Below are 23,175 nucleotides of genomic sequence, written 5' to 3'. Positions count from 1 at the left end.
TAACTTTCAAATCTCATCATCTCTAAAGTAATTATCACTGGATCAAAACTACCTTTCCAAACTAAAGGTGTGCTTGTGTGTCTGAAAGAATTCTTTTGAAGAGAATCTTATGGCTTCAACAGATTTTTATACAACCTGTCCATTTAAAGAAGTATGTGTGGCTTCTGCTAATATAATTTTAAAATTTTATAGCTCAAGTTCTTTTTTAATGCACTGGTTTACCTGCATGCTTGAAATCATTCTTCAAAAATGCTTCCACATAAAACAATGCTATTTGGTCTCATGTTATAGTATATCCTTCCATCCAAGTCTGCAATTCTAGGCAGATCTAGAACATGACCTAGAATATGTAAGATCAAGAATATGTTTTCTGTAAAGGGAATACTAAAAATACTATCTTTTAACCCTGGCCAGTTAGCTCAGTTGGTTAGAGCTCGTCCCAAAAGGCCCAGGTTGTGGGTTTGATCCCCAATCAGGGCACACATGGGAAGCAAACAGTGAATGCCAAACTAATTAGAACAACAAATGGTTGCTTCTCTCTCTCTCTCTCTCTCTCTCCCTCTCTCCCTCCCTCCCTAATTCTCTCCCACTCTCCCCCTCTTCTTTCCTCTGTCTTTCTCAAAAAAAAATTACTACCTTTTAAACAATTAAGAGTGAAGTTATAGTAATTCAGTGGGTTAAGTGAGAATACCTTGAACTTATATGTCTAAAATTCATGGACTTTATGGTGAGATTGACATAGGTTTAAATTTTGTATATTATACTTTTTAGCCCTACAGCCTCAAATGATTTACTTTAAAATTCTTAATCAATTTTCCATGAGACATAAAAATATGTTATAGCTCAGAGTTAATGTAAAATATGAAATTAGATCTATTAAATATCTAACACATTATATTCCAAAAAGCATACTTAACCCGTGTTAGTTAGCTATCCTTTTTTTAAGTTATTAGGAGAGAAGTGAGGAATTTTATTTACTAAATCAGAATATGAAGCATAATTATGTGGTACTAAGTTGTGCAATGTATTCTTATTGAGAAGTGCCTCTCATTCTATTATTTTTGTTCTTTCCCAATTCTAGTTCCATATATTTTTCATTTCTAACAGAAATGGCAGTTTTGCAAGAAATTGCCTGAAATCTTGTGTTTAAATAACTTGCCAGTGCCCCATCTATGACACTGTGGACGAGCCTAGGGTATTTCTTCCAAGAAGCAGGTAAACTGATCTCATTTGCACAAGGGCCACTTAACTATGTTTTGCCTGAATAGTCAGATTTTTTATTTTTCCCTCAAAGATCTTTGTTGTGGGTGTTGATAGTCCTATTTTCTGCTGCTTTGCTTAATATATAGTGTTTCCTTTATCCCTCCTACCTCAATGGCCCACTCATATTTCAGGCTGGGACCTACTCCTAATTTAGAGCTCTCTTTCCCCCTTTTGCCAGCTTCTATTATGAATTTACCTTTGCCACCCAGCTTAGTGTATCCCAAGGTTCTCTTTACCATGCCACAGTTGCAGAGCTCCAGGGAAAAGCAACTTGGTCTCAACTCTCCAGGCAGAGGAGAACAGAAGCTCCATATCCACGCATGCTGCAAATGGCTTTTCCAGTCTACCTGAATCATTACCAGCTAGAAGCAGCGGTCATTGGGACTTGGACATGAGCTGCAAAGTATAGAATGGTGACAACAATTCCGGTGCCATGCGGACTTTTCCTGGATGTGGACTTTTCCTGGACTCCTGCTCCCGGTGACAGCTCCTAACTGTGGTTGGGTTGCATTTTTCAGGGATTTGGCATGGAGATGGGGCCAACTTGGACTTGGTGAACATGTTAAGGACACTACTCTTTTATGGATTCTTGCTGTATTGGCCAAGAGTTTGCTTAAAGGCTTTTAATCACTGTAAAAAAAATAGAAGACTGGATAAAGAAGATGGGGCACATATACACCATGGTATACTATTCAGCTAGAAGAAATGATGACATCGGATCACTTATAGCAGAATGGTGGAATCTTGATAACATTATGCGGAGTGAAATAAGTGAATCAGAAAAAAACAAGAACTGCAGGATTCCATACATTGGTGGGACATAAAAGCGAGACTAAGAGACATGGACGGAGTGTGGGGGTTGTAGGAGGGGTACAAAGAAAACTGGATAGAGGGTGATGGAGGATGATCTCTCTTTGGGTGATGGGTATGCAACAGAAGTGAATGACAAGATAACCTGGACATGTTTTCTTTGAATATATGTACCCTGATTTATTGATGTCACCCCATTAAAATAAAAATTTATTTATAAAAAAATAAATAAATAAATGAAAATAAATAAATAACTTGCCAGTGGATGTCATGCCTGTTTATTTTCTTCCTGAGCACATGGCTCAATTACATTCCCCAACCACCCCCATGCTTTTCTTTTAGCAGAAAATAATAGGGCCTGACCAGGCGGTGGTAGAGTGGATAGGGTGTCAGACTGGGACACAAAGGACCCAGGTTCAAAACCCCGAGGTCACCCACCTTGAGTGTGCGCTCATCTGGTTTGAGCACAGGGGCCTGACCAGGCGGTGGCAGAGTGGGTAGAGTGTCAGACTGGGACACAGAGGACCCAGGTTCAAAACCCTGAAGTCACCCAGTTTGAGCGCGGGCTCATCTGGTTTGAGCACAGCTCACCAGCTTGAGCCCAAGGTTGCTGAGTTGAGCAAGGGGTCACTCAGTCTGCTGTAGCCCCTGGTCTAGGCACATATGAAAAAGCTAACAATGAACAACTAAGGTGCCGCAACAAAGAGCTGATGCTTCTCATCTCTCTCCCTTCCTGTCTGTCTGTTCCTATCTGTCCCTCTCTCTGTCTCTGTAACAAAAAAAGAAAGAAAGAAAGAAAGAAAGAAAGAAAGAAAGAAAGAAAGAAAGAAAGGAAAGAAAGAAAGGAAGAAAGAAAGAAAGAAAGAAAGAAAGAAAGAAAGAAAGAAAGAAAGAAAGAAAGAAAGAAAGAAAGAAAGAAAGAAAGAAAGAATACAAACAATGGGCACATAATTTTTAGTCTGGTCCCAAATTCTTCTCTGTGTGGTCTGTTCTCTTCATGTTGGCCAGGATGAAGATGATCACAGCAGTATTCTGGAAGTCTTGCATAGACTACAATAGAGTCACACCACGGCAGTAAGGGCTGAACTCTGCGATCAGCAGAATACTACAAAAGTGATGTTGTGTGACTCCAAGGCTAGGGCAGCAAAGGCACTGCAGCTTCCATCGTGGCTATCTCTTGGACTGCTATCTAGGGGAACCAGCCGTTACACATAAAGACTCCCACGCTGCCCCTGGGGCAGGATTATGTGGAGAAGAAGCAAAGGTTCCTGCCAACCACAAGCATTATTTTGGCAGTTATGTGAATGAGCTCCTGGGAAGTCCGTTCAAGCTTCCAGCTCCAACCAGCAATGTCTTCAGATGACTACAATACTGGACTGTATCTGACGCTTCGTGAGAAACTCCGCCAAACTGCCCAGGCAAGCCACTCCCTACTTCCTGACCCACAGGAACCGTAAAAGATGAGAAATGTTTTTATTTTTTAAGCCAAAACAAAAGAACTTTGACCTCTATCTCTCTCTAACCATACATAAAAACTTAAATCACAGTCATAAAGGAAAATATTGACAAATTAGACTTCATAAAAATTAAACTTCTGCTCTTCCAAAGACATTTTTCAGAAAATGAAAAGGTCAACTACAGAATGAAAGAAAATATTTGCAAAACATATCTAATAAAGAATCTTGAAAATCAACAAAAAGACAAATACCCAATTTCAAAATGCACAACAGCTTTGAACAGAAGACTTTTGCCCAAGAAGATATACAAGTGGCAAATATCATATGAAAAGATGTATAACATCGTTAGTTGTGAGGGAAATGCAAATTAATACCAGAAAATACCACTATATACCCACCAGAATGGCTTAAATTTTTAAAACTGACCATGTCAAATGTTGATAAGATATGAAACAACTGACTCATGTTGTTGACGGGGACGGAAAATGGTACAGCTACTTTGAAATACAGCTTAGTGATTTCTTATAAAGTTAAGCATACACTTACCATAAGACCCAGCCAGTTCACTCCTAGGTTTTTACCCAAGAGAAATGAAAACATATATTCACCTATTACTTGTACTCAAATATTCACAGCAGCTTTACTCCTAGTAGTCAATTGCTAGAAACTACACAAAAGTCCATTAACTGGTGACTAGATAAACAAATTGTGGTATATCTTTACAATAGATTACTACTCAGCAATAAAAAGGGACCAAATACTGACCCAACATAGATAAGCCTCAAAAGTATTGTACTATGTGAAAAAGCCATATACAAAAGACTATACTATATGATTCCTTCTATATGAAACTATAGAAAAGGTAAACATGGTAACAGAAAACAGATCAGTAGCTGCCCAGGACCACAAGTGTGGGGAAAGGATGGACTCAAAAGGGGATGAAAGAAGTTTTTTTGTGCAATAGAAATGTTTTATATTATGATTCTGTTGGTGGTTATACAGCATTTGTAAAAATTTCCATGAACTAACATACACTTAATATACGTTCCATAATAGTAAATTATATTGTCATCAAGTTTTTTAATTAAACACTCAGAATGATGTCTAGCATAATAAGCATTCAATATCTATTAGCTAAAAATCACTATTATTTTTATAGCAATCCAAGAAAGAAATGGTTTCATAGAGAGAAAGACTGAGAATTTTAAGATGCTTTTTTCAAAGATAATATAAATTCAGAAATTATTTTTAATAATTATTAACAATTAGCAGATAATATAAAGCCTCAAAGCAAAGGTCTGTCATTGAGTTCTAGTTTCTAGTAAAGTGTGCTGAGCACAGAGCGAAACCGAAGCACGGCTCTCATGGGGCTGGTTAGCACTTCGGCAGCATCCGGGTAATAACGGAGCAGATACCATGCCATTTCAACAAAGCAACTGCTAAGTGTTACATAAGGCAACAACAAATAAGTCAGAAGTGAATAATGTCACATGAGAAGTAGGACATAACATTTCACTGAAATTCTAATAGCACTTGAGAGAATTTGAAACTTCTCATTAAACACTTCAAAACTACTTCAAATAAAATAGGAAGTAAAACAGCAAAGTGAGGCTGTCAAACTTAAATAGCTGCATAAGTGGCACTGGGGACAATACAACCATGAAACCCAATGAACCAAATTCTCTTTGTATCTAGCAGAATCTAGCCAGAGAGTGAGAGACTAGGAATAATCCTCACTCCTCCCCCACCCCACCCCACCCTCTCTCTCTCTCTCTCTCTCTCTCTCTCTCTCACACACACACACACACACACACACACACACACACCTATCTTTGAGGATTGTAAGTAAAGCAGCTATATACAAAAAGGAACCAAGGAAGTGTCCCTTCTTACCCTCTTCTGCATCGTCCTCCTGGGGTGACACTGGGCCTCCTGCACTAGTAGGAGTGACGGGTTCTTCCTTCTCGGACTCTCGCTGTAGACTCACCACCTCATAGATGGCGTCGCCAGCACTGGTGTGACCTTTTCTCTCAGACTGTGAAAGATAGAAACTGGGGTTTCAGTACGAGAATGTGAGAGCAGCCCTGAAAGGTGGCGCTTCGGTGGCCTATTAGCAGGAGCTGGAAGGAAGAGCGGCATGTCCTGTCTGACCGCCAGGAAGGCTGAGATGGAGAAAATGTATGAACCGCTTGGTTCTTCATGTGATAGTCTAAATACATGCTTCTTCTAATATGTATCATATTAACCAATACAATGAAACCTGCTCATCATTTTGGGGGAACTCAATCTTTATATCAGAAAAGCCTGAAACACCGCAGATTCTAAGGCACGCAGTTAAGCAAGTGCTGCTGGATTCTTAGGACTGACTACCCCGCACTGAGGTAAAGAGGTATCAGCTACACTCATCAAATAATTCATGGAAGGAGACAGTTTCTACCTTATAATGAGTTTACATTTTAAATGGCTTTTTTTTAAGGAGGAAAAACTAAGGCAACTGCCAGTTACTTAACTGAGCATGGCCTACAAAGCCCTAGAGAAACTGCCCGAGCCTCACCCACACCCAAGGCTGGTACTGTGGCCTTGTTTCATTCTGGAAACCTTTACCTTCTCTCCCGCTTAGGGTGCAGGAACATCCTTTTCTCTCCCAATACAGCTTTTCCTCCTACTCTTTGCTAATCCCCTCAATCTTGGGTCCTTTCACTTCTACAAAGAATCTAACCTAAGTTCTCTATGTTTTGTTTCTCATGATACTCTGTTCTTCCTTCACTGCACTCACCACAATGTAATTTCACATTTATTATCATGTTGATTTGTTCAAAATGGCTGTCTTATTCACTAGACAGTAAGCACCATCGGGCAAGGACTATGTTTATTTTCAATCAGAAATGATACAGTGCCTGACACATAGTAGGTACTCAACAAGTAACTGGAATGAATGACTGGTAATGGTTACCTTTTTCCTTTACTGCAAAAAAAAAATTATGCATATTACCTACTAACAGTGCCTAATTTAGGAATGTCACAGAAACCCTAATTTTGTTCATTTAATATTAAAAGTTTCATAACCTTACTGATAAGCCAAATGATTTGTATATTATAATATTATAGATGGAAATAACTATGACAATTAGGTATTACTTAAATAGTTTTTCATTATAACTAAAAGTATAATATTTCTATCCCTTGTCTTTTTAATTATATATAAAAGGAAGAAAAATTGTTTTAATAGAATCAATATTCTATTAAGTACATTGATATTTTACAGGCACACATTTCTAGGGGGGAAGTACATAAATACTATGTTAGCTGGTTATTTTTAACTTACATTACCTAGATGTCGATTTTACAAATACTCTATACTGGCTCTAAATGTCATTTAATTACAGAAATTTTTTTTTTTTTTAAATCAGCACATAAGGAACTACCCTGGCATCTAAAAAGAATAACAGAAAAAATATATATATTATAATATGAAAATAACAAAAAGGTCCTACCTGTTTCAACCTCATGTAGAAAGTCTCCGTGAAAGTCTTTCTGCTGAAATACCAAAACCGCTCATTGGCAGGGTACACACGCACCACCGTCTCCAGGAGAAAGCGGACGGGCTCCACCACCTCCGTGACAACCATGTCCACTGCCACAGTCATGTACACTCGTTTATCTGTAGCGGAAATTTCTTGTATTTTATGCAGGCTTTATTTCTCCTTGATTATTTAAAGAAAACAGTTTCCTCACTTATGAAATTACTAAGGTTCTTTATAATCCTGTCAGCTCCTATGTTTAATTTTAAATGTTTTATTGTCAGTTTTATTAAATAAATAACCAAGTATTCCAAGTTTATTTCTCAACACCCAGGATCCTATTTTAATCACCTGTCCAAATCTATACTGACAATTTTTTTTCCTTCCCCAAATCAGATCTTAATATAAAAAATAAAAAATTATAATATTTTCAGGATGTCTGTTACACTAAAACTATCTTTAAGATTTCCCAGAAAAGCTCTGGAAAATCACAAAGGCTTGTCTTTCATCTCATAAGAGATACTAGAAATTATGTTTGTTTGTTGAGTTGCTTGGGAAAGACTGTCAAATCAGAAAAGATGCTCTACCTTTACGATGTGAAATTTATATAGAAAGATGCTATTAAATGAAAACTTCAACATTATATGCTTGCAGGGTATTCCATAGAGATCTGTCAATGGTCTCATTGTCCATATTTATTTATCCTCAGGAAAATCACTGATCCAAGGTCTAGTGAAATAGTTTTTTAAGTTTTCATAACTGCTCACAAAAATTAAGGGATCAGGGAACGTACAAATACTCCAGTACTTTCAAACTTTTGTATAGTGCATTTTCACCAATGAAATAAGAGTTGGTTTTGCATCTCATTTGCACAATCGAACTATTTTTTTTTACTTGTTGTTTGTATTTCTGATGTTCTTGATTAAAAAAAATCAACTGCTTCTTTTTTTGATCACTTCATATTCATTTTGAAATATCCCCTAATTTTTGTGAGCGGTATATATATTATACACAGAGTATCACCAAATGGGTTTACAGCTGTATATAACACACAGGAGTCTATTCTCATACTATTATTTATTAATTATTGTACTATTTTCCATATGAGCAACTGTAAATCTAGGTTTGCCCTTCCCTATATCCCTGAGTCCTTGTAAGTGCTTTAAAAAAAAACAACAGTATGCTATTACCAAATTTTCCATTATTATTTAAAACATTTACTTGACCACGAACTTCCTTTAATTTGAATCTAGAAGCTTCCAGGCCAGTGGCTACTGGTTTTCTACAGTTTCACAATGGTGGGCTGAAATATGGATTTCATTTTATTGGAGTTTTTGAATCTGTGGCTTGGTTACTCCACACCATTTTGTCATTTATTCATTATTTTTAAAAATCTTTTTTAATTTATTGTGCCATCACTTTTAGTTCTCAATTAGAGGAAAGATCAAATAACCAAACCCATTAAAAGAAATATTTAATAGTGTTTTTAAAAATATTATACAATACAACCTAGCCTGGAGTGGTGCAGGGGATAGAGTGTCAACCTGGAACACTAAGGTCACCAGTTCAAAACCCTGGGCTTGCCTGATCAAGGCCCTTAGGACAAGCAACAAGCAAGCAATGAACAACTAAAGTGAAACAACTTTGAGTTGATACTTCTCATTACACCCCCCACCGTGCTCCTCCCTCTCTCTCTCTCTCTCTCTTTCTCTCTCTGTAAAATAAAGTCTTTTTTAAATATATTACATAACATTGATATTCATCAACCACATCTATTAATATCAAATTCAACAAAAATTATATTACATTCTTACTAATTACAAGCATTCTACCTGCCAATTCAAGAGAAAGTAGGATTCTCTAGACATTGTACTTGACCTAGAAGTCCTTTAAGTCTAAGGGAGTAATGAAGAAAGGTGAGAGAGAAAAACAAAAAGCAGAGACTAATACACAACTTAGTACAGTGAAAAGACCCAAAACAACTCCTCTCCCAGGGACTCAACTTCTTCTGTAAAAGTCAAACTGTAATTCATGAATCTTCTAAATAATTTATATCAAGGACACCATTTGAAAATTTTAGAAATCAGGTCAACACTTTTGGGGTTGCACATGAAATAATTTTAAAATATGGATCAGAATATTATTATAGTATTACATAAAGTTTAACACAACAAATAAATTTAAAATGTTATCTTTTATTTGAGGATTAAATGTGTATTAAGATGCAAAATGAAATCCTTTAGCTATACATTACTAAGCTCTAAGCTCCCAAAAGTCAAAAGACTGAAACAAAAAAGCAATAAAGAAAAAAATAAGTAAGCTATATCATAATTTTTAAAGTTAAAATATTTATCAAAGATAGGCACAATTTCAGAATTCCTTTTCATCATTTCTTTCATATTCTTCCATCATTTCCCTCCAAATAAAACAAGTCTATAATGACACATGAAACACAAGGCAAAAATACTTTCTACATAATTTAATAAAATTAATTTGTGTATTTGAGGGGGGGATTCTTTCGAATAGTGGAGCTTTTTTGCAATAGATGCATAAAGTAGGGGAAAAGATTTTCAAAACCTAAAGAAGAATAACTCCTAATATAATATTATATGCCAACTGTAATTGAAAATAAAATTATTTTTAAAAGAAGAAAACTGAAAGGACTTAAAAGAGATACAAATTGATCTTTTACACACACTTTAGAGCACCATTCTAACATAGTATTAGGTAAATAACAATCTTCTTAAAATTCAAATTCCAAAGCTTTCAATGTCAGTAAATGTTCTGTTTACTGCATTTCTTTAACTTTTCTAGCCAGAGAGAGTGTTATTCCTACTGAATCTGTGGACTACTTCCTACTGCACCTCAGGATGGCAGTGTTCAATGTCAATTATATGTGTAGTAATATAAAAATTCACAATGAATACTAAGAAAACTATATCCAATGTATTTATTGTACATAACAACACATATATCAAGACTGGGCTAAATTTTATAGTAAGATCTATTCATGAATAAAATAACTCCATTTTAAATGAGCGCCAGTGGGTTTTTTTTATATGGCAAAACAAAATAATGTACAATTTTAAGCAAATAACAAGAAATCATTTAAGAAAATTCACCTTTTGGGGTTTCTTCATTAAGTGCCAGAAATATGGGTACATTGGGGTTCCACATGCCGGTGATAACGTAAGCCCTGCCATCATAGCTCTTCCCCATGGATTCCTGTGGACATTCAGGAAGGAATATATACATCAAGAAAATCACCATTTCAAATAACAAATGTATCTGACTTTAAACAATCCAATTTTCTTTACTAAAATTTGGATTTACAATGAAAATAGGAGTTTATTTTCTTTGTAAATGTTTTCACCCTACAAAAACATTTCTTTAAATATGAAATTCTCCTACAGCTTTCTTCAAACAGAATTTCTTTTAATAGACACGTACTTCTTGGATAAAAGTATACTCTTTCACGCTGGATAACAAAATCATAATATTGTTATGAAGTTACACTTAACTTTAATCTTAGGCTGGCTGTCAAAATCTCATTTACGTACACATAGGAAGATGTATACAGTTGCTATAGAAACTATAATACAGATCTCACTGAAAAGTTACATAGAATTACCATAACAGCTAATCACAGAAAAATAAGAAATTTTTTCTCTAATGTTCTAACTTTTAATATATTCTTAAAATATTAATTTACTTTGTCAATATCAATACCTTTAAGGTAAATATTTTCCTACTATATACATGTCAAACATTTATACACTTTCTTACAATCATAAATTGATGTTAGGAGACTAATACTGGTTTGTTTGTTTTTTTGTATTTTTCCGAAGCTGGAAAGGAGGAGGCAGTCAGACTCCCACATGCGCCCGACCGGGATCCACCCAGCATGCCCACCAGGGGGCGATGCTCTGCCTATCTTGGGGCATCGCTCTGCCTCAATCAGAGCCATTCTAGCGCCTGAGGCAGAGGCCACAGAGCCATCCTCAGCGCCCGGGCAAACATTGCTCCAGTGGTGCCCTGGCTGCGGGAAGGGAAGAGAGAGACAGAGAGGAAGGAGAGGGGGAGGGGTGGAGAAGCAAATGGGCACTTCTCCTGTGTGCCCTGGCTGGGAATCGAACCCAGGACTCCTGCACACCAGGCCAACGCTCTACCACTGAGCCAACTGGCCAGGGCCGACTAATACTGGTTTTTAATCAACACAGAAGCTTACTATCTCCTTCTACCCTTACACTCTCTCCCTTCTTCTTCCCTTCTCCCCTCTCCCCTTCCTCTTCATTTCCTCCATTTTTTAAGACTTTTACCCAGACACCTCCTGACTCTCTACAGAACCCAGCAACTCACTATATTGAGACCAAGATCACATACAGCTCTGTGGGGGGGGGGGGGAGCACACACACACACGCATACACTGTGGTTAACCTCCGATGGGAGGTTAAAAGTTGTCCCATCGGAGAACAGCACTCAGAATATAAGCATGTGCATACACAAAAAAGAATATTATCTACAGTACTTTTATTTTTCTGTACCAATATCCTACTATGAATAGATAGGGCTCAAAGGGTCAGACAAAAAGAAAGAGAAAACTTTTTTTCAATATTACCCCTGCACAAATGCTTCTCTGAATCCCTACAAAATTGTTTCAGACATTTGGTAACTATTGTGTATATTTTTCCAATGTATTGGTGGTACTTCACTAATCAGACTACATAGCTTGAGTGCAAGGATCACATTCAATGAAATATACTCAAGGTCACGTAAAAGAAACTCACTCAGTACCTACAATACTCAAATATTTATATTCTCTCTCTTTTTCTCTCTCTCCCCCTCTACCTTCTTCTCTTTCCCTTACTCTCTCTCTCTACCCTCTAATTAAACCCTTATTCGGAACAAGAATAGGCATCTAATCCCCCCCCCCAAAAAAAGCAATCCATCTGTGGACAAGAATAGTACTGTGCTTGAGTCCAAAAAGATGAGCCAGACCAAATTCTTTCTTTCAATGAACAAATACAAAGGAAAGTGGGCAATTAATACAGAGCTGAAAGATTTTGGAAGAAGACAGGTGATGATAGGCAACAATATATAAGATAAAGTTAGACAACAGAAGGAGGTGTGACTTGGGGTGGTGATCACACAACACAATATACAGATGATGCATGATAGAATTGTATACCTAAAACCGTATGTAATTTTATCAACCAATGTTATCCCAATAAATTCAATAAAAATTTAAAAATTTTTAAAATAAAATGAAGTTAGATACATGATGAAAGCAGAAACTATACGGTAAGGAAAATAGATTAAAAACGGCAAAGTTATGAGAAAACTGCTAAATGCTGAGAGAGAAATGGGGAAAACAATTTTTAAAAATCCTTTAAGATAATTATCCAGGCAGTCAAAGAACAAAGGCAAATACTTGGAGGCAGGGATGGAAGGAGAAGCAGAGAGAGGCAGAGCAGAGACAGGGAGGGAGAAAGGCAAGGAGGGGAAAAGGGAGAAGAGAGGAGGAGAGAAAAGGAAAGAAAGGCAGAGAGACTTTTCAAAGCTTTCACAGTTTGTCAGAATAAAGTATAAGAGGTGAAATTTGTTTTCAAAAGTGGTCACATATTTGGACATGTTGTAGAAGACACAGAAGTATTAAGATCTTGCTCTAGGAGGCAGATAGGACAAATTAGGCCAAGTTACAAGGAATATTTAAAAAAAAAACAGAACTGTCCATAGTCTTCAATATAAAGTAAGGGTCCAGCTGAAGCTCACTAATCACGTCTTGAGAGAGTATGAAGGTTGACAGCACTGGATAATAACAAATCACAGCTATTGACAACTGCAAATGCACACCCTCTCGCCTAAACCAACTATTTGCTGAACAGGTCAGCACACATCTCTTTCCAGGGGCTTCCATGCTGACGAGCCCTTTGATTTCAACAGGGACTGAAAGGTGGAGAGTGCATGGCAATGAGACATACAGGCGGCCTCAGAACTTCACTGGGCCTATAATTCTATAATCTGAACTTAAATTCATGGGTGAATCTCTGCCAGTGATTCACCTTAATCTCTTAAAACTCTGAAAGACCTTGACTAGCTAACACCTAGGCGCTTCTAAGTATTTAATGTCCCTGACTATCTCATGGAATTTTCAGGACTCTTAAATGCTCTGGGTTGCCTTAGGTAAGCGCACTTGCATTACTGCTGTGTTGTAAAGAGGGATGGAGGAGCACTGGATCAATAGCTAGTTTGTTTTCACATTCACTGTAACCAGCTGCCCTTACCTGACCTATATGCGCAGTACTTCCTCTCTATTTTTGTGGCTCTCTGGACCAAGTCATTGAGAGTGCTTAAGCCATCGCTATAGTTACAGACTACTAAAGTCTGCTTCCATTACAAGAGTAGGAACCCACAGACGGTAAGAGCTATGTTCTACCCTGTCTGCAACCCAAACACTTCACCCAATGTTTGGCAGACAATTAGGAGCTCAAAAAAAGCTGACTGAGCCTGACCAGTGGCAGTACAGTGAATAAAGCATTGACCTGGGATACTGAGGTCTCAGGTTCAAAACCCCGAGGTCACCATCTTAAGCATGGAATCACTGACAGGATCTCATGGTCTCTGCCTTGAACCCAAGGTCACTGGCTTGAGCAAAGGATCATTGGCTCAGCTGGAGCCCGAGTCAAGACACAGATGAGAAATAATCAATGAACAACTAAGGTGTCACCCTATGAACTGATGGTCCTCATCTATCTCCCTCCTTCCCTCTCCCCCTGCCTCTCTCAAGGGGACAAAACAAGGCTTATGAACAATTCGGTACTATTAGAAAATCAGGCCCTGGCCAGTTGGCTCAGTGGTAGAGCGTCGGCCTGGCGTGCAGGAGTCCCGGGTTCGATTCCCAGCCAAGGCACACAGGAGAAGCGCCCATCTGCTTCTCCACCCCTCCCCCTCTCCTTCCTCTCTGTCTCTCTCCTCCCCTCCCGCAGCCAAGGCTCCACTGGAGCAACGTTTGCCCAGGCGCTGAGGATGGCTCTGTGGCCTCTGCCTCAGGCTCTAGAAAGGCTCTGGTTGCAATAGAGCGACGCTCCACATGGGCAGAGCATCGCCCCCTGGTGGGCATGCCGGGTGGATCCCGGTCGGGTGCATGCGGGAGTCTGTCTGACTGCCTCCAACTGTCTGACTGTTTCCAACTTCAGAAAAATAAAAAAAAAATCTATGTGATTTCACCATGAAATAAAGAAAACATTAACATGATTGATAACATTTCACAGACATTTGCAAAGCACAGCTGAAAGGGAATAAAAGGGTACTACTAAATATTAAAATCACAGTGAAATAAGTAAAAAACTTTATGCTTACTCTAAGATGATCATTTCCTATAACATTTCTAAATTACAAAGTAAATGTTTTCATTACTGCAACATTAGGAGGTATTTCTATTTAACATTTAAGATGCCTTACTATTTTTACGTCAAACACCAACTCTTTAATATATATTGACTTTTAAGGGCATTCCGGAAATAAAGCCACTCGCACAATAAATATACTTCACTAAGAACAGACAACCAAGGAGGAGAAATTCAGAAAGGGAAATGCTTTTAAGAAGATAAAATCGCCTGACCAGGCAGTGACACAGTGGATAGAGCATCGGACTGGGATGCGGAGGACCCAGGTTCAAGACTCCAAGGTCGCCAGCTTGAGCGCGGGCTCATCTGGTTTGAGCAAAGCTCACCAGCTTGGACCCAAGGTCGCTGGCTCAAGCAAGGGGTTACTCGGTCTGCTGAAGACCCGTAGTTAAGGCACATAATGAGAAAGCAATCAATAAACAACTAAGGTGTCGCAAGGAAAAACTAATGATTGATGCTTCTCATCTCTCTCCGTTCCTGTCTGTCTGTCCCTATCTATCCCTCCCTCTCTCTCTCTGTCTCTGTAAAAAAAATAAAAAATAAAATAAAATCATCTATCACAGTACTCAAATTAATAGTAGTGCATTAAAATAAATAAAAAGCACCATATTCACTCTGGATATGCCTGTTATAAACATGTACTTGCTATTTTTAGCTCAAAGAAAAGATATCTTCCTAACAAGCCAAACAGATGAATAGATATTGTCATAACTCTGTTCTTTTTTTGCTTTCAACTTGCATACGATTTTTTGGTGAAAATTTCTCAAAATCTCTCCCTCATAAGTAATTTTAAGTTTAGGGTTTCAGATTTCATTATTACTGTCATACAGATGAAAGTTAGAAACAATTTTCCCAATATGACATAATTTTAAAATAAAAAAAACTTTAAAAATGTACAGTAACTATCATCTATATTTGATTAAGGTGTTTAAGGTTATCATTACCATATCCAGTAAGTGCATGTCACTGTTCTTCACGTTTCGACCTGGGCTTAATAACATTCCAAAACATCTGAAAATATTGGGGGTGGGGGGAAAGCAGAAATAAGGTATCAAAAATATATAGAAGCCTAGTGAGCAAAAAGCTTTTTTATAATAACTATACAATCTGAACTCTGTACTTACAAATAGCTTTCTGTTTTTAGAGAAACAGAACAAATAAGAAATCATTAAGATACAATGATAAAAATCACACAGAAATACGTTATCGAAATTTCCAGATCTTTATTTTTGCATGTAAAAGATTACCAATGATCAGAAACTGTGATAAAAATGGTTACAAAACTGTTTTTGGAAACAGAACACAGTAGTGAGACATGAATTCATTTCTAGGTAGAAATTAGAGATTTTGTTTGCCTTATAGTTATTTCAAATATATAGGTCAAGATCATCTAGCTGAGTTAAATTAAAAACAAGATTTTTTTTTTTTTGATACTTGATCTTAGCCAAAAGGCTGAAAAGCAATAGAGGAAAATTTTTTTAAACAAATAAGAATAAGACATTGTGCTCTCCCTTTGAATCAAGGTATATCAACAGAAACAATTACCCTGGCCTTCAACAGTCATGTTCACTGACTATGTCCTCAGTTTGAAAAAAAAAAAAGTTACATGAAGCACATTACTACAAGCGCTGTTATATTAGTGAGAATATTATCCAACCAACTATATACTAGTAACCATTTACTTTATTCTGAGGTTCCTGATGCTAGAGAAGTGTTAGAAATCCCATCAACACTACTCCTTTGTTTGTAAAAAATTTTCATAAACTCCAAAATTCAGTTAAATCTAACATTTTTTGTTAGGATATTATTGTTAATTCTGCTTTACAGAGAAGCAAAGTAAAGTCCGGAGAAGCTAAACAATTCACTCAAATTCATATGGTTACTCCACAGATCTTGTAACTCGAAGAGGCCATGTGATCTGTCCACAGACCCCCTCTGACAACAATACATACCACACTTACTAGTCTCTTTATTGTGGATTTCCAAAACTTAAAAATGCGCTCTGGATTATTTTATACAAAGCATAGAGAATATAAATCAATTAAATACAAAATTTTTCAAATTTCAAATGAGTGGCAGCTAGCCAGTCAATACTTAATCTGCTCTTTATTATTTTCCAAAGGTTTTCTAGTTGCAATGTTTTCCCCCATGAACAAGTGATGAATCCTATCCAAATATAAGCTCAGTAAGTGATAAAATATACACCTCCTGTGAATATACTTTTGCTCAAGGCTCCCTTTTGGCATCCAAAAGCACAATAAAGATAAAGTTGATAAGCTCTGAGGATAATTTTCCAAACATATTTACTGTATCACTGAACAAAATATAATCTACTACAACAGATATAATTATACTCTAATAGTCCTAACCGTAATATGATTACTATACACTATTTGATCTCTCTCCTATGAACTCCTAAAATAAATACTGTCTATATAAATTAAATGGTAATTAATCATGCAATTCACTGTACTATTTCTTCTACCGTTGCCTTAAGTTCTTTTTTTTTTTTTGCTATTTTCTGAAGCTGGAAACAGGGAGAGACAGTCAGACAGACTCCCGCATGCGCCCGACCGGGATCCACCCGGCACGCCCACCAGGGGCGATGCTCTGTCCATCCTGGGCGTCGCCATGTTGTGACCAGAGCCACTCTAGCGCCTGGGGCAGAGGCCAAGGAGCCATCCCCAGCGCCCGGGCCATCTTTGCTCCAATGGAGCCTTGGCTGCGGGAGGGGAAGAGAGAGACAGAGAGGAAGGTGCGGCGGAGGGGTGGAGAAGCAAATGGGCGCCTCTCCTGTGTGCCCTGGCCGGGAATCGAACCCGGGTCCTCCGCACGCTAGGCCGATGCTCTACCTCTGAGCCAACCAGCCAGGGCGCCTTAAGTTCTTGATAAGCAAGAATAAAAGTTAATTCTTTTCAGATAGGAAATTTGGTCCCCCAACTAAAAAGTCAGATCAATGAAGACAGAAGATATGACTCACATTCCCTTACCTGCAGTCCCCCTTGTCTGCTGGGGTTTATCCCAAGACCCCAGTGTGTACCTGAAACCATGCATAGTATTGAACCCTGTATGTAAGATGTTTCTCCTACACATCCACTCCTCACTTAAAGGAAGCACTTTCCAGCTTCTCGTTGGCATAGCCGAACTGCCACCATCACTACTCTTTGGGATCATTAATTAGTAAAATAGGAGTGACCACTAGCACTGCAATTACACAACAGTAGGTCCAAAAACCATTAGGCAACCAAGTGACTAACGGTAGAAAGTGTACATGGCCTGATTTTGTCACATTACTCAAAACAGCATGCAATTTAGAACTTATAAATTGTTTATTTCTGGAGTTTTCCATTTAACATTTTCAAAACATGATTGACCATGGGTAACTGAAATCACAGAAAGCAAAACTGCAGATAAAAAGAAACTACTGGCCTGACCAGATGGTGACGCAGTGGATAGAGCGTCGGACTGGGATGCAGAGGACCCAGGTTCGAGACCCCAAGGTCGCCAGCTTGAGCGCGGGCTCATCTGGTTTGAGCAAAGCTCACCAGCTCGGACTCAAGGTCACTGGCTTGAGCAAGGGGTTACTTGGTCTGCTGTAACCTCATGGTCAAGGTACAGATGAAAAAGCAATCAGTGAACAACTAAAGTGCCACAACGAAAAACTGATGATTGATGCTTCTCATCTCTCTCCATTCCTGTCTGTCTGTCCCTATCTATTCCTCTCTCTGACTCTCTGTCTCTGTAAAAAAAAGAAAAGAAGAAACTACTGTATATTTTGCCTCAGCTTTCATCTATCATGGATTTTCCAACAACTCCCTATATTATAGGGGTTTTAACCTATAAAACTATAATATACTCATTGTAAAAAGTTAATGAATACCAAAGTGTACAAAAAAAATTATTTCTTCCTTCTCTATCTCAACACCCTTAGACACCAATGATGTTTACTATGCATCCTCCTACTTTCTTTCTTTCTTTTTTTTTTTTACAGAGACAGAGAGAGAGTCAGAGAGAAAGATAGATAGGGACAGACAGACAGGAATGGAGAGAGATGAGAAACATCAATCATCAGTTTTTCGTTGCGACACCCTAGTTGTTCACTGGTTGCTTTCTCATATGTGCCTTGACCATGGGCCTTCAGCAAACTGAGTAACCCCTTGCTCGAGCCAGCGATCTTGGGCTCAAGATGGTGAGCTTTGCTCAAACCAGATAAGCCCACGCCCAAGCTGGCAACCTCGGGGTCTCAAACCTGGGTCCTCTGCATCCCAGTCCAACGCTCTATCCACTGGCCACCACCTGGTCAAGCTCCTCCTACTTTCTTTTTGAAAATTTAAACTCTTCTATTATTTTGTTTGTCTAGCACTAGCAGGTAATTGGTACAATTTCATATTTCCTTAATATAATATCCTTATGTTAAGCTCTAAAGCAAAAGGAGCTGTGGAAGTTCAGGTTTTCCTTAAATGACAACACATATTACCTTATTTGATGATCTTTGATGCACTGTTCTTTTCTGGGTTATAAATAAAAAATCCTGCCACCAACTAGCAGTATGACCTCAGAGAAAGGACCCAACCCCGTTTGGGCCTCTGTTTCCTCTTTAGAAAGTGGGAGAGGTATAATAGATACACTCTAAGGGTTCTCCCAGCACTAAATTTGCACACATTTTTTCCTATCAAGCTGTATTAGTCATTTCTGAAATTATACTTCATTAAAGCACATCAGGTTTCCTATGGGAACAGGCAAAGTCTATTAGGACTAACATGTCAGTAATTAGATAGATATTATTACCACAAACACCTAAGGCAAATATTAAGTGTTTCATCCGGGAGTTCAAAGCATTCAACCTTCTCTTATTAACTCTATAAATAATGTAGAAAGCAAATTGCTTTCACACCTATTTTCTCAAGGAGCTAATAGGCTAGTAGGGGAGAAAAATAAGTAAACAAGCAATTACAACCTAACAAGGTAAGTTCTCTGATAGGTGGATAGGCAGAATGTTAGGAAAGCAAAGCAGAGATGCACCCACGTTATTTATAATATAGTAAATAGCTGACCTGCCCAAAATTTGAAATCAAACCTTCGGAGGATAACATGATGTTATATTAATTATACAAGCTACAGCTGACCAAATGCCTTAACTGTGTCAGACATTATTATATTGTTACAGTTATATTTCAAAACAACCTTCTAATAACCTAATAAAACTTGTTTTCAAAAAGTAAACATGAGCCTGACCTGTGCTGGTGCAGTGAATAAAGCATCGAGCTGGAATTCTGAGGTCGCCAGTTCAAAACCCGGGGCTTGCCTCGTCAAGGCACATATGGGAGTTGAAGCTTCCTGCTCCTCCCCCCCCCCTTCTCTCTATCTCTTTCCTCTCTCTCTCTAAAAGCAAATAAATAAAAAAATTTAAAACAAGTAGAAAAACACTTCTGTAGATGATTCCAAAATACAGGAAATAATAAGATTCCTTCAACAAAATCTGCTCACTATTAAAAAAAAAAGTAAACAGGGTTTGCCCAAACCACACACCTATTAAGTTATAACACTGGACTCAAGCCCATGTCTATGACTGCAAAACTGCATGGTCTCTCACACATTATGCTCTAACCGCCTCCCTAGCGTGTGGGGAGAACGGAGTATATATATCCCCTGTGTGATCCTGGGCAAGTCACACACTTCATTGTCTCACCACTTTCTGAAATACAAATTCTACCTGTTTATATGTTCACTGTATTAATGTAAAGTTGAAATGAAAACAACTCATGATGGAGGTAGCCTGCAAACTATAGAGCAGTGCCAATAATCAGCAATTATTACAATCACCACTGTTAATATGAACAGAAAGTTCAGCCTTCCGTAACACCTAAGTTTTCACTCAAAACAAAGAATAAAGTTTTAAACAGCTTTTAACACCAAGTTAGCACCGATCCCAACCCCAAAAACTCTAGCACTGCTCTAGACTTAACGATGGAAAAATAAGTGAGGAAAATAAAGATGGTTGGTTAATATACTGCAACAGGAAACTTTTTCTTTACTTTTATGGCTTGTCCCTCAATCATTAAGACTCTATATACCTCCATGAACACTATGGATAGGAAATAAGAAGGGAGGAAAGGAAGAGAAAAGGAGGCAGACATCTGACCAGTATGTTAGAGACCATCGTCACAAGACATTTGTTATTAAAAAGGAGAAAAACGACAGTATGACAGAGGGACAAACAGAACTACAAACAAGAAAAACTAACTTAATCATAGTTTTTCAGAGCAATATATATAAAAAAACTCTAAATAATTTTGTAAAAGTTGTAATCCAAGTTAGTCTCAACCTAAGTAAGTTCAAACAGAATGTAGTTGGAAAGTCTCCTGCAGGAATTGCTGGGACCGTCTGCCTCACTGAAGGGATCAAGGAAAGGACAGACAGGCCCTCCTCACAGGAACAGTGGCAGGAACCACAGTCACACACAACCTGGAACTCTGCAAAAGGGACCTTGTAAACAAAAATGATTGTTTTGTGACCTTAAATATTGGTAATGACAAATTCTAGAGTCTGACCACAGAAGTAGGGGGTTGAGGTAGGAAAAGAGGATGAGATCTTTGGACAAACAAAGGTCAAGAAAGTAAGAAGCTAGATTACTGGAAAAATTACCTACATAGATACTAAGCCTGCCACAAACTGAGATAAAGCCTAACAGTAAGACAGCGACAGTGAGCCAGAATGATGGACACCCCGAGGACTGCCCGATAACTGCAATGAGGGGGGTGAGCCAATGGTGAAGCCCAAGAGCATGGGCTGAAGCCTGGCGTTCTCAAGCAGGAAGGAGGAACTGCAGTCGGGAGAACACAAAGGCACGCAGGAACGATGCTGCATTCTCCAAGCAGTGGGAAGTAGCATCATTTGAAAAGGCTGTAAGGAAACATGGACTCAGGCGAAAGCCACGCCCTATAGAGTGAAGATGATACTCAGAAACAAGGCAGAGGAGAAAAGAAATTGTTTGCTGACGCACCGTGAGCTCTGCAGTGTAGAATGGAATGGTTTAGAAAGTAGGGCCAAGCTGGAAGATGGGTGTCAGACGGGGGACTCCAGAGACAAGCAAGAATCAGAATTTGAGTATTGATGGAAAATCCAGGAATCCCAGACTTCTGATAAGGCCTGGAAGAAACCGGCAAAGTAGAACTAGATGACTTCAGTAAGGCTGAAGGTTGAGGGTAAGAAGAAGGCCCTTGGCAAGGGCATGCAGAGCTGTGAAGGACACTGCTCTGCTCCAGTTTTGGACAGCTATGGAGCACAAGCCACAGGAGGGGCAGTATAGTACATGAGCAATGTGGGGCTCTGGACAGCCTTTCACTGTTACTGATGGGAGGTAGAAAAGGGAACAGAATACGTGAGTGTGGGGGAGGCTTTACATAAATTGCATCAAGAAAAGATTCCTTCTAGATATCCAAACACACTCAGTTGATGAGTTCACAAAGCTATAAACCCCAATATTATTTATTTTACATTGGCTCATAAACTCATCTTCTAAATGCTACTGCTCCCCTGAAAGCAAGGTCCAAAAAAGCTGCCCTAAGTCTTCATAAAGACCTTCATAGGTAAATACAGACTTTCTGTAACCAAAAAAGCTCTACACACACACACACACACACACACACACACACACACACAGACAAAAATAGATATTTTAAATGTAATTCCTGCATGAAAAACTACTCAAAACAAAATGCCCTTGTGTTGGAGCCCCCAGGGCCACTCCAATCAATGATCTGCTATGAGGACTCAGCATCTAGTTGTGTCTATGCTCATGATTTATTAGAGTGAACAATAGAAAGCAAAGTCAGCAAAGGGAAAAAAGAAACACAGTAAAGTTCAGAGGAAGGCAGGTATGAACTCCAAGAGTACTCTTCCTCTGGAGTCAAGAGAGGACACATTAATTTCTCCAGCACCAAGCTGTGACATAGGTGACATGTTTACCATAAAGTTCACAGAGATTCAGTGTCTAAGATTTTTCTTGGGGGCTGATCACATAAGTACCCTCTGTCTACCATGTACCAAAATCCCAGGCTCCCAGGGGCAGAGCAGTAGTTCAGCAAAAACCACACAGTTTACACCAACCATCCAGGCACAGGGAGCCACTCTTCTCAGTTCTGGGAATGGTGGGAACCCTCCACAAATCCAGGCTTTCAGATGCCAGTCAAGAAGCAACCTTATGAGCAAACCTTTAGGAAAGGCAATTTTCGGCCTGCTATGCCAATTTTTCTGCACAACCCTATTTTGCTATTTAAATTTCCAATAAAGAAAATTTAACATAAAATATCATCAGTGTATAAAATAAAGCTCAAATTCATTTAGAAGAGTTGAATCAAGCTATATAAAACTTTGATCAGTTATCAAAATAACAATTTTCTATAGAGGAATATAGAAACAATTTATCTTAATATATAATCCTTAAAAAAACAGGAGAATAACAATTAGAAAAATAACATGAAAATAAAAAGGATAAGTAAACTTATTAAGCCACAATGAAAGTACAAAAAATAAAATTAATATTTAAAACACAAATAAAAAATTTCACATAATAAAAACAGACTTAACTTTTAATAGGTAATCACCTAAAGTCCTACCAAATAAAAATACATTTCCTATAGTTCTTTCTCCCTCTTTTCTTCAAATGAGGCAAAGATATTTAAAAATAACAATTAAAAAACTATGCTGCCTGGCTTT

At 38.2% G+C, this 23,175-nt stretch overlaps 1 protein-coding gene across 2 annotated transcripts in view; it reads right to left on the bottom strand.

Annotated features, from left to right (window-relative positions):
- The window catches only part of RABGAP1L (RAB GTPase activating protein 1 like), a 603,348-nt gene that overhangs the window by 495,003 nt on the left and 85,170 nt on the right, over positions 1-23,175 (bottom strand). For both annotated transcript variants that reach the window (XM_066261195.1, XM_066261196.1), the window contains exons 8-11: positions 15,402-15,468; positions 10,174-10,276; positions 7,025-7,191; positions 5,424-5,565 (exon numbers count right to left, since the gene is read on the bottom strand). In XM_066261195.1, the coding sequence (XP_066117292.1) occupies positions 5,424-5,565; positions 7,025-7,191; positions 10,174-10,276; positions 15,402-15,468 (479 nt within the window). The remainder of the gene's footprint in view (positions 1-5,423; positions 5,566-7,024; positions 7,192-10,173; positions 10,277-15,401; positions 15,469-23,175) is intronic.

This window comes from Saccopteryx bilineata, chromosome 2 (genome assembly GCF_036850765.1).
Source record: "Saccopteryx bilineata isolate mSacBil1 chromosome 2, mSacBil1_pri_phased_curated, whole genome shotgun sequence".
Taxonomy (NCBI): domain Eukaryota; kingdom Metazoa; phylum Chordata; class Mammalia; order Chiroptera; family Emballonuridae; genus Saccopteryx; species Saccopteryx bilineata.
Note: the sequence above shows the minus strand (reverse complement) of the source record. Positions and strands in the feature narration are given on the sequence as shown.